Source organism: Artemia sp. Qi Xiang Cuo, chromosome 6, assembly GCF_049724085.1.
Source record: "Artemia sp. Qi Xiang Cuo chromosome 6, ASM4972408v1, whole genome shotgun sequence".
In the NCBI taxonomy this organism is placed as follows: domain Eukaryota; kingdom Metazoa; phylum Arthropoda; class Branchiopoda; order Anostraca; family Artemiidae; genus Artemia; species Artemia sp. Qi Xiang Cuo.
Window position 1 is genome coordinate 66,069,814 of NC_142799.1, and position 13,330 is coordinate 66,083,143.

General features: G+C 33.7%; 1 protein-coding gene across 1 annotated transcript in view; it reads left to right on the forward strand.

Moving 5' to 3' along the window:
* The first annotated feature begins 341 nt into the window (after positions 1 to 341).
* The window catches only part of LOC148951523 (ubiquitin-conjugating enzyme E2 J2-like), a 34,588-nt gene continuing 21,599 nt past the window's right edge, over positions 342 to 13,330 (forward strand). Inside the window, exon 1 of the mRNA XM_089090310.1 lies at positions 342 to 471. Within this exon, the coding sequence (XP_088946436.1) occupies positions 353 to 471 (119 nt within the window). The 5' untranslated portion in view covers positions 342 to 352. The remainder of the gene's footprint in view (positions 472 to 13,330) is intronic.

The window sequence follows — 13,330 nt, forward strand, 5'->3', positions numbered from 1 at the left end:
CTTTTTTTTAAACAATGCTGGGAAATCCGGCGCCCCCTTCATAGCAATGTCCCTTCCCCTGTGAAAACAGGGGAACAGGGAAACTTCGAAAATCAGCCAAACGTTCTAAGGCGCGTAACTTTTGATGGGTAAGACTAAACTTGATGAAACTTATATATTTTGAATCAGCATTAGAATCTGATTCTTTTGATGTATCTATTGGTATCAAAATTTCGTTTTTTAGAGTTTCTGTTACCATTGAGCCGGCTCGCTCATTACTTACAGTTCGTTACCATGAACTGTTTAAAATATAATTGTTGCCCAATTTTAAAGATGTCTAGACTTTTCGCAGGAAATTCAAATTGTAGAAGACATGAGCCGAAAGATTAGTAATCATGCTGTATCTCGACTTAAGCAGGACTATATACGCCTGAAAAAAGATCCAGTACCATTTATAACTGCAGAACCACTACCTGCCAATATTCTTGAATGGTAATACTATTTATTTCGGATATCCACTCTTTGACTATTGGAAAAAATTAGTTTATAAGCTTAGGCTATATAGAATGGTACTATCCAATCTCCTTATAATTAATAACATTTTAGTCATCTACTTGGAAAATTTGGCCCATCTGTATAGAAAAAATCTAGATTTGCCAACTAGTTGACAATAAATGTTGCCCCAGCAAAACTTTCATTTTTCAACTAGTTGACTAATAGCCTAACTTCTCCCCAACATACTTAATTTTTCCAACGAGTTGACTAATAACTTCTCCCCAGTAAAGCTTAATTTACCCAACTAGCTGAAACAAACATTGCCCCAGAAAACAATTTATTTTCCAACTAGTTGACTAATAATTGTTAGAATTTATTCTGAATAGCATAAAATATGTTAATAATATAGGTTTTTTTTCAAATTTAATTATCACTATTGTTACTATTGTTTTACAACTTCCATCTCTCTCCCTTTCTCCCTCTTAATGGGAGATATATTTTGAGTTATATATTGGTCTTTGAAGCCAGGGATTTTTTGTTTTAATTCCCAGGATAATTAGTCTTATACCTGGTCCTAAAAGTGAGATTGAATTTGTCAAAGCTTGGAGGGTTATTCCTCCTGTCTGTATAAGGAAAATGGATTCATATTTGAAGTTTTATTCATTTCTATCTTACATTTAATGGACATAAATTGTGTATGTTCCTTCATTTACTTGTTTGTTTCTTTTCTGGAGGAATATTTTTGTCTCATTTTTAGAATCTGTAATTAATTTTTCCAACTAGTTGACTAATAACTTCTCCCCAGCAAAACTTAATTTTTCCAACTAGTTGACTAATAACTTCTCTGCAGCAACAATTAAATTTGCCAACTAGTTGACAATAAATGTTTCCCCAGCAAAACTTTATTTTTCCATCTAGTTGACTAATAACTTCTCCTCAGCAACACTTAATTTTGCCAACTAGCTGGAAACAATCATTGCCCCAGAAAACAATTCATTTTCAAACTAGTTGACTAGCAAATTTTCACCAGCAATACTTTCTTTATCAAACTAGCTAGAAACAAACTTACCCTATAAACACTTTTGTTAGCCATCTATTTGGCAAGTAACTTTTCCTCAGAATAATTTCTTAGCTAACAATGTGACATAAAGAGAAAACAAAAAAAAACATAGTATTCCCAGTCCAACAAAAATTGGCAGTATGTGCTTTTAACAAATGCACTACAGCTAAGGTAAATCAAACAAACTGAATTCAGGAGTAAATAGTCTTGAAGCCACAGAACTAAAAGTCTTCTCCTTCTATAAGTGGGCTTTTTAATCTTAGGCAACACTCTGCAAGATAGTCTTACCGCAGGTTCACAGAGATGCAATTTCACGCAAAAATGCACATTTTGTGCAACCTGCCAAGTTCCATTCAATGTCTGATGCATGTATATATATATATATATATATATATATATATATATATATATATATATATATATATATATATATATATATATATATATATATATATATATATATATATATATATATATATATATATATATATATATATATATATATATATATATATATATATATATATATATATATATATATATATATATATATATATATATATATATATATATATGGACGCTCCGAAAAGTGGATAAAGATTTGCTAGATGTTTTCCAGAGAAATTGCTAAAGGATTGTTCTGGGTACCTGCTGACTGACTGTATTTCAAACAATAGGCTATACAAAAAATGTGGGTCAATACCACTCTCTAGGGCTATAACAAAAGAAAGGTTGAGGTGGCTAGAGCACGTTGTGCGGATGAAGAATAACAGATTGCCAAAGATTGTTCTTTTTGGCCAACCATCTAGGGCTAAATGGAAAGCAGGTTGTCCCCATCTGGGGTGGGAGGATGTCATAAAGAAAGATTTAAAGGAAATGGGAACTTTGTGGGCAGGTGTAAAAAGGGAGGCTTTGAATAGATTTGGGTGGAGGAGGAGCGTGCGTAGCTGTGTTGGCCTCAGGCAGCTTGGTGCTACAGTGAGTTGTTAGTAGTATATATATATATATATATATATATATATATATATATATATATATATATATATATATATATATATATTTATATATATATATATATTCTCTTATAGAAGGAGAAGACTTAGTTCTGTGGCTTCAAGACTATTTACTCTTGAATTCAGTTTGTTTGATTTACCTTAGCTGTAGCACATCTGTTAAAAGCACATACTGCCATTTTTGTTGGACCAGGAATAGTAGATTTTTTTTTCTCTTTATGTCATGTTGTTAGCTAAGAAATTATTTGGAGGAAAAGTTACTTGCCAAATAGATGGCTAACTAAAGTGTTTATAGGATAAGTTTGTTTCTAGCTAGTTGGATAAAGCAAGTATTGCTGGGGAAAATTTGCTAGTCAACTAGTTGAAAAATGAATTGTTTTCTATGGCAATGTTTGTTTACAGCTATTTGGCAAAATCAAGTGTTGCTGGGGAGAAGTTATTAGTCAACTAGATGGAAAAGCAAAATTTTGATGGGGAGAAGTTACTAGCCAACTAGTTGGAAAATGAATTGTTTGCTGGGGCAATGTTTCTTTCCAGCTAGTTGGAAAAATTAAGTTTTGCTGGGGAGAAGTTATTAGTCAACTAGTTGGAAAAATTAAGTTTTGCTGGGGAGAAGCTATTAGTCAACTAGTTGGAAAAATTAAGTTTTGCTGGGGAAAAGTTATTAGTCAACTAGTTAGAAAAATTAAGTTTTGTCAGGGAGAAGTTATTAGTCAACTAGTTGGAAAAATTAATTAGAAATTCTAAAAATGAGAAAAAACATTCCTCCAGAAAAGAAACAGACAGATAGATGAAGGAACATACACAATTTATGTCCATTAAATGCAAGATAGAAATGAACAAAACTTCAAATATGCATCCATTTTCTTCAAACAGACAGGAGGAATAACCCTCCAAGCTTTGACAAATTCAATCTCACTTTTGGGACCAGGTATAAGACTAATTATCCTGGGAATAAAAACAAAAAATCCCTGGCTTCAAAGCCTAATATATAACTCAAAACATATCTCTTGTTAAGAGGGAGACAGGGAGAGAGACATAAGTTGTAACACAATAGTAACAATAGGGACATCCACCACATGGCTAATATGGGAGTAAATGTCATTTGTGATGCAAATGGATGTTGTATGTAGATTGAAGATGCAATTCTAGATCAATATTTGTACATTAGGGGGGGTGGGTGTATATATACTGTGAATATATAGGTTCTAGAAAATCCATGAATTTCTTAGAAAAACCTAAAAAACAAGGAAAGAAGTGAAGATAAAGGCTCTCCCCTTCAAAATGAGTCAATTAGGATTATTTTGCATATTATGGAGTAGGAATTGTTTTCTTAATATGTTTCTCTATGTCCATCTGGACTCCTAGGATTAAAATACTGATTGGTCAGTTGGATAATTCAAAGATTTGAATGTATATACACTGTCAAATTAGCCATCTGGTGGTATCCTGTAACAATAGTGATAATTAAATTTGAAAAAAAACCTATATTATTAACACATTTTATGCTATTCAGAATAAATTCTAACTATTATTAGTCAACTAGTTGGAAAATGAATTGTTTTCTGGGGTAATGTTTCTTTCCAGCTAGTTGGCAAAATTAAGTTTTGCTGGGGAGAAGTTATTAGTCAACTAGTTGGAAAAATTAAGTTTTGTTGGGAAGAAGTTATTAGTCAACTAGTTGGAAAATGAAAGTTTTGCTGGGGCAACATTTATTGTCAACTAGTTGGAAAATTTAAGTGTTGCTAGGGAGAAGTTATTAGTCAACTAGTTTGAAAAAATAATTTTTGCTGGGGAGAAGTTATTAGTCAACTAGTTGGCAAATTTAGATTTTTCCTATACAGATATGCCAAATTTTCCAACTAGATGACTAATAACTTCTCCCCAGCAAAACTTAATTTTTCTAACTAGTTGACTAATAACTTCTCCCCAGCAACACTTAAATTTGCCTACTAGTTGACAATAAATGTTGCCCCAGCAAAACTTTCATTTTCTAACTTGTTGACTAATAACTTATCCCCAGCAAAACTTAATTTTTTTAATTAGTTGACTAATAACTTCTCCCCAGCAACACTTAAATTTGCCTACTAGTTGACAATAAATGTTGCCCCAGCAAAACATTCATTTTCCAACTAGTTGACTAATAACTTCTCACCAACAAAACTTAATTTTTCTAACTAGTTGACTAAGAACTTCTCCCCAGCAACACTTAAATTTGCCAACTAGTTGACAATAAATGTTGCCCCAGCAAAACTTTCATTTCCCAACTTGTTGACTAATAACTTCTCCCCAGCAAAACTTAATATTTCCAACTAGTTGACTAATAACTTCTCCCCAGAAACACTTAAATTTGCCAATTAGTTGACACTAAATTTTGCCCCAGCAAAACTTTCATTTTCCAACTAGTTGACTAATAACTTCTCCCCAGCAAAACTTAATTTTGCCAAATAGCTGGAAACAAACATTGTCCCACAAAACAATACATTTTCCAACAAAATTTTTTTGGCAATTTGTCATCCTTCATCTGAAGAATGTGCCCTAGCCATCTTAACCTTTCTTTCATTATAGCCCTAGAAAGCAGGATTGATCCACATTTTTTGTACAGCCAACTGTTTGAAATATTGTCAGTCATCCAGGTACCCAAATCAATCTTTTGATAATTTCTGTGGGCAACGTCTAGTAGATGTCATCTACTTTTTGGAATTCTCTGTCATGTTTATGTTTCTTAGTAGAATCATTAGGGAGGGAGGGTTACTTCGTTATCTGAATGACAACTAATATATTGAAAAAAAGCATGAAATAAGAAAATTGTTATTTTATTTGCCCACTATGTTTTTTGAGAAGTGCTGCTAAACTGAAATTTTACCATATTTGGAAATTTGACTAATCTAACATTCTATTCTTAGAGATGTGTGCACTCACAGTTTCAAGTAGCCCAGCCTCTAATAAATAAGCCAGGGTGAAAGCCTATTGAAAAAATAAAGTTTTGTTGAGGACTTTAGTCAACTAGTTGGAAAATAAATTGTTTTCTGGAGCAATGTTTGTTTCCAGCTAGTTGGCAAAATTAAGTATTGCTGGGGATAAGTTGTTAGCCTAGTGAACAAGTTGGAAAGTGAATTGTTTTCTGGAACAATGTTTCTTTCCAGCTAGTTGGCAAAATTAAGTGTTGCTGGGGAGAAGTTATTTGTCAACTGGCTGGAAAATTAAAGTTTTGCTGGGGAAACGTTTCTTGTCAACTAGTTGGCAAATATAGATTTCTCCTATATGGATGGGCAAAATTTTCCAAATAGATGGCAAAAATATTTTAATTATAAGGAGATTGGATAAAACCATTTTATATAAGCTTATAAACTAATTTTTTCCAATAGTCAAAGAGTGGATATCCTCCTATTAATAGTGTCTAGTAAAATTATTGATAGGAGCTTTTTTTCTCAATAAATATATGATTAGGTTGGATGGTAAATTTGCAGGTGGTGCTATAATTTAGCCAGGATGAAAGTGAAAACATCATTTGATGCTTTTTTTATGCTCTTTCACAATTCAGTAATCACTTATGATGCAAGTTGCATCTTGAGCTTTCAAAGGGGCCCCAAAGGCATTTCCATTTTGCAACCACACAAAGCAGGTAGCCTATCAACACTAGTTAAGTTAGGGCCTATTGAAGAGATGTCAAAAACATATATCTAATTTATAAATAAGTTGTTCAAGTGTAATATATTCCAAAAATACTTATTTTTAACAATTCAAACCTCATTTATTGGGCAACTCAAATATAAATAATTTTCATAATGTTTCAAGTTTTTCAAATACCATCAACAAAAGTAGTGCTGAATTTTGTGATTTAAAACTTTGCCATTGACAATTCAGGGTATATATTTGAATGGCTGGGGATGGGTAAATTTCATGGTAACTTTGCAGTGGGCCATATAATTTAGCTAAGAAGAAAGTGAAAACCCCATTTGATTCTTTTTTATGCTCTTTCATAATTCATATAAAATACCTTTGTGCCTTTTTAAGGGCTCAAGATGCAATTGGCAATAGAAGCAATTATTGGATTGTGAAAGAGCATAAAAATAGTATCAAATGATGTTTTCACTTTCCTCCTAGCTAAATTATAGTGCTACCTGCAAATTTACCAGTTGGATATTTTAAAAATATATAACAATAAAAGTTTTGAATGTACTGGTAGCTAACCATGGAGCCTAGCCTAATCTCAGACACACTTTAAGATTAAGCCTAAAATTGACCATAGGATTTATAGTAGAACTACATAGCCTGTCTCAATCATAGACAGGCTATATAAAGGATACATTAAATATAAGGCAAATTTGCAAAGCAGAGTAACTCTAATTAGATAGGTTAAGATATGAGTTAATTTAGTCTAAATTTGAATATTAAAAAAAGATTTCCTAGATTATAGTAGACCAGTCCTAACCATCCCAGTCACAACCATCTGCTGATCTTAACTATTCAAAACTATCTACATCATGTCTAAGATTAGGTGTCTTCTAAGACTAGGATATCATCAAAAGTTGGTAAATATTAAGCAGTTCATATTATTGGTCTGCAAATAAAGTGAACATACTACTAGATGACATTCTTGTGCTCTTCCTGAATATAATAATTGCTTTTTTTGTAGATTCAGTTTTAAGCCCTTTTTTGGACCCTTGAAAATGATAATTTCTTTCTATATTTTTGGTATAAAAAGGGTTAAAACATCAGTTTTAAACTTACTATTTGATTATTGCCCCCGTTTTATCCACAAACATTGATTTGCTACAATTAAGTTGGATAAAAAATTCAAAACAATTTCTCCATTTTCCTATCTACCATGTTTCTTTTGTCAGCTTTGATATTCTTCAACATATAGGTGAGACAGCAGTTTTTGAGTGGCCTAATAGAATAAGAAGAAAACGTGACAGATTAGTTTTGAATCTTTTTATTCAACTTTATCTTGACAAATCAATGTGGGAATTATACAACTTTTATAAAATTAATTAAAAAAACTTTTTCCACAAAATAAGTTTGTCAAAAAAAGCAAAGAACTCCATTAAACCAAAAATGAGAAAAAAATATAATCAAATAATTTACGAAGAGTTAAACTACCACAAATCAACATCAATACATAAATAAAACCCAAAACGAACGGAAATGCAAAGAATAACCGAGTAAAACTCAAAACAAGCAGAAATTAACATGGGTAGGGCTCAAAACCCCTATGCCTTCCCAAGGCCAGAACATTATTTGCACTTTACTGAAAAAATGTGAGTGTTTTTACTTTTATATCTTTAATAAGTCAAATAATATTAACATTTTCACCACTAAATAACATTGTATGTATATTAAACTGACAATGCACAGTCATTTGCAGTTTTTTCAGTAAAGTGCAAATTATGCTCTGGGCTTGGGAATGCATAGTGGTTGTGAGCCATAATCATGTTAATTTCTGCTTGTTTTGAGTTTGACTCTGTTATTTATTGTAATTAAATAAAAAAACAAGTTTTTTAAACTGAAAGTAAGGAGCGACATTAAAACTTAAAACGAACAGAAATTATTCCGTATATGAAAGGGGCTGTCCCCTCCTCAACGCTTCGCTGTTTACGCTAAAGTTTTTTATTGTTAAAAAAAATAAAGTTGTGATACAGAGTTAAACTTTAGCTTAAAGAGCGAGGCGTAGAGGAGGGCACAACCACTTTGATACACGGAATAATTTCTGTTCGTTTTAAGTTTTAATGTCGCTCCTTACTTTCAGTTTAAAAAAATTAATTTCTGATGTTTTTTTTATTTAATTTCTGATGGTTTTTTAGTTAATGCAGGTTTTATTTTGGCTCACCGTCATTGAATAAGTAAACAAAATTTTCATAAAAATTTACTTTTCTTTTGCTAAATGGATGTCTCTAAATTTGGTTATGACGTAATTTACAACTTACATAACTAACTTCTATATTCATATATTTTTCTTCTGGCAAAAAATACAAAGTTGCAGATTTTTGCAGATATGAGCTTGAAACCTATGTAATAGGGTTTTCTGATACGCTGAATCTGACGGTGTGATTTTCATTAAAATTCTTTCACTTGTAGGGTATGTTTCCCCCCGTCTTAAAAAAATCGGGTAAATTTTCTCAGGCTCGTAGCCTTTGATGAGTAATACTAAACTTAATAAAATTTATATATTTAGAGTCAGCATTATAAACCCATTCTTTTGATACATTTATTGACATCAAAATTCCGTTTTTCAAAGTTTCGATTAATATTGAGCCATATTGCTTGTTTTTTTATTGTTTTTTTTTATTACGTATATGTTATTACGTATATGAGGGGGTTCTCCCCTTAGTCAATACCACGCTTTTTACGTTAAAAGTTAAAAAAAAATTAAATCACAAACCTCTGAATCACAAAGACCTTTTAATTATAAGAGATAGCTATTTTGAAAGCAATAAAAAAAAACTGTCTCTTAACACGCTATTTTTTTCCGGGGGGAAGACCCCCCTCATATAATTAATAATTTCCGATTGTTTACAGCTCTAATTTTGCTTTTTATTTTAAGTTGAAAAAAACTTGTTTTTTTTTTTAATTTAATTTCTGATCGTTTTTTTAAATAATGCTCGGAAATCAGGCGCCCCCTTCATAGAAATGTCCCGTACCCCAAAGAAATATCCTCCACAGAAAGATTCTCTCGAGTAACCCCCTCCTCCAGCCCCACCCTCCAGAAAAAAATCCTTCCTGAAAATGTCTGTATATTTCCCAATAACCTATAAATAATGCTGGCAAGTCCGGCGCCCCCTTCATGGCAATTTTCCTTCCCCCATGACCACTTCCTTCATGGACAGATCCTCCAATATAACCCCCGATCCACCCCCCCCTCCAATACCAGAAAAAAACCCTCCTGAAAACTTCTGTATACTTCCCAATAACCAATACTATATGTTAACATTGGGTAAAGTTCATAACTTTTAGCCCTCCCCTCGGGGACTTCGGGGGATTAAGTCATCCTAAAAGACATAGTTATCATATTTTCGACCATGCTGAACAAAATGGCTATCTCAAAATTTTGATTGGGTGACTTTGGAAAAAAAATGAGCATGGGAGGGGGCCTAGTTGTCCTCCATTTTTTTTTGTCACTTAAAAAGGGCACTAGAGTTTTTAATTTCCGTTCCAATGAGCCCTCCCACGATATTCTAGGACCACTGGGTCGATACGATCACCCCTGGGGAAAAAAAAAACAAAAAACAAAAAACAAATAAACACACATCTTTGATCTTTCTTCAGGCAAAATACGTAAAATTCCACATTGTTGTAGATAGGAACTTGAAACCTCCGCAGGTGGGTTCCCCGATACCCCAAATATAATGATGTGATTTTTATTAAGGTTCTACAACTTGTAGGGGGTCTCTCCCCCTCTTTTCGAAAATCAGCCAAATTTTCTCAGGCACGTAGCTTTTGATGGGTAGGACTAAACTTGATGAACGTTGTATATTTGGAATCAGCATTGAAATCTGATTCTTTTGATGTATCTATTGGTATCAAAACTTCCGTTTTCTAGAGTTTTGGTTACCATTGAGCCGGGTTGCTCCTTACTTACAGTTTTTTCCAACAAACTGTTTGATTTCTGTTTGTTTTGGGTCTCATTTATTTATTGACGCTATATTTGTGGTAGTTTCATGCTGGTTAGATTTTTTTATTTTATTTTTTGCTCATTTTTGGTTTAATGGAGTTCTTTACTTTTTTTTGAAAAACTTTTTTTGTGGAAAAAGTTTTTTTTAATTAATTGCTATTCATTTTACATTGACATAGTTTTTTCAGGGAAAAAGAAAATAAAGCTTTAAATCTTTTCGTTTTTTTAAGACTTTATAGTTTGGTCTGCTATTTATATGCTGGAGAAAAATTTTCAGCAATTTTTAACAAAATACAACCTTTTAAAAATATTGACACAAATAGTAGTGTTTAATTTAGTTTCATACATCCTCTAGTTGACCTGAAATAGAAAACTTGATAGCATTTGCAAAAAAAAAAAAAAAATCTGTTTACTTTTTTTTATAGCTTGGATACACTTACGCTATTTTGATTTGGTTTGATTTTAAGAGCAGAAGTAGCCCCAAAAGTTTGAACATAATACCCTCAGTTGTTCTTGGGATACTGCTGAAATGACTTATTGGGAATTTGTATTAATACACTGCATTTTGATTTAATCTTAAGGCAACATTTATTTTTTTAACATAATGGGCAAATGGGTGGGGGGGCTTGGGAGGGGGACTAGTTGCCCTCCAATCGCTTTTGACTATTAAAAAGGGCATTAGTCCTTTCTATTTTCAATTGAATGAGCCCTTTTTGAAGTTCCTATGAACAACTCCTTCGTTACGAAGTCCCCTGGTCTAAAAAAAAAAAAAAAAAAAAAATGTAATACATTGTAGCCAGATTGTTCTTTACTATAAAAACGTCAAGCCTTCCAATCACTTTCGACAATTAAAAACAGCATTAGCCATTTCAATTTCCAATCAAATGAGCCCTTTTTGAGTTTCTACAACAACGCTTTATGTAAACACCTTATATGCCCCTAAGGCATAACTTAAAATTTTGATTAGATGTGTTTAGGAAAATGGTAAGCATGAGAGGGGGGGGGGGTAGATGCTCTTCAATCATTTTTTACTATTAAAAAGGGCTTTGCCCATTTCAATTTCAAATCAAATGAGCCCTTTTTGAAGTTTCTATGTCAACTCCTTCTATAAAAACCTCATATGCCCCCAGGGCATAACTTACAACCCTTTCCCTGAGGGCGGGGGGGGGGGGGGGTGTCATCAACAAAGACATAACTTCCAGAACTTTCAACTATGTAGACAAAAATGGCTATCTCAAAATTTTGATTGTTTGTGTTTGGGTCAATGGTGGGCGTGAGAGGGGGATTAGTTGACCTCCAATTACTTTTGACTATTAAAAAGGGCACTAGCCATTTCAACTTCCAATCAAATAAGCCTTTTCTGATGATTCTATGACAGTTCTTTCTATAAAAACCTTATATGCCCCCAGGTCATAAGTTACAACCCTTACCTTGAGTGCTGTGGGGGGGGGGGGGTTGTCCTTAAAGACCTAATTTCCAAAACTTTCAACTATGTTCAACCAAATGGCTATCTAAAAATTTTGATTGGATGTGTTTGGGGAAAAGGTGGCTGTGAGAGGGGGGTTAATTGTCCTTCAGTCACTTTCAACTATTAAAAAGGGCAGTAGCCCTTTGAATTTTCAATCAAATGCGCCGTTTGTCAAGTTTCTACAACAAAGCTTTCAATAAAAATCTTACATGCCCCCAGGGTATAACTTGTAACCCTTGCCCTGGGGGCTGTGGGGGGAGGGGTTGTCATCCTCAAAGGCCTAATTTCCAGAACTTACAACTACGTTGAACAAACTGGCTATCTCAATATTTTGATTGGATATATTTGGATAAATGGTGGGTGTGAGAGGGGGGTTAGTTGCCCTCCAATCACTGTTGACTATTAAGAATGGCACTAGCCCTTTGAATTTCCAATCAAATTAGCCCTTTTTCAAGTTTTTATGACAAAGCTTTCAATTAAAACCTTATATGCCCCCAGGGCATAACTTTTAACCCTTGCCCTGAAGTCTGTGGGAGGAGTGTCCTGCTCAAAGCTATAAATTTCAGAACTTACAACTACATTGAATAAAATGGCTATCTAAAAATTTTGATTGGATGTGTTTGGGGAAATAGTGGGCGTGGAAGGCGTGTTAGTTGCCTTCCAATCACTTTCGACTATTTAAAAGGGCACTAGCCATTTCAATATCCAATTGAATGACCCCTTTTTGAAATTTCTATGACGACGCTTTCTTAAAAAAAACCTTATATGCCCCCAGGACATAACTTACAACCCTTGCCATGAGGAATGTGGGGGGGGGGTTCATCCTCAAAAACCTTATTTCCAGATCTTTCAACTACGTTGAACAAAATGGCTATCTCAAAATTTTGATTGGATGTGTTTGGGGAAAAGGTTGGCATGAGGGGGGGGGGGGGTAGTTGCCCTCCAATCACTTTTGACTATTAAAAAGGCCACTAGCCCTTTGAATGTCCAATTGAATGAGCCTTTTTTAAAGTTTCTACAAAAAGGCTCTCTTTAAAAACCTTATATGCCCCCAGGGCATAACTTACAACCCTTGCCCTGAGGGCTGTGGGAGAGTGTCCTCCTCAAATACATAATTTCTGTCTTGAAATCAACTATGCTGAACAAAATGGCTATCTCAAGATTTTGTTTGGATGTGTTTCGGGAAATGGTGGGCGTGGAAGGGTTTTTAGTTGCCTTCCAATCAGTTTTGACTATTAAAAAGGGCACAAGCCACTCCAAGTTCCAATTGAATGAGCCCTTTTCGAAGTTTCTATAACAACTTCTTTGATGCAAAGTGTCCTGGTCAAAAGGAAAAAATAATAAATAATACATTGTGCCAACATTGTTCTTATAAGCCCCCAGGGCATAAATTAAAACCCTTGCCCTGAGGGCTGAGGGGGAGTGTCCTCCTCAAAAACATAATTTCTATCTGGAAATCAACTACACCAAACAAAATGGCTATCTCAAAATTTTGATTGGATGTGTTTGGGGAAATGGTGGGCGTGGAAGGGCTGTTAGCTGCCCTCCAATGACTTTCAAATATTAAAAAGGGCACTAGCCATTGGAAGTTCCAATCGAATGAGCCCTTTTCGAAGTTTCTATGACAACTCCTTTTATACAAAGTGCCCTGGTATGGAAAAAAGAAAAAAATACATTGTGCCAACATTGTTCTTTACTTA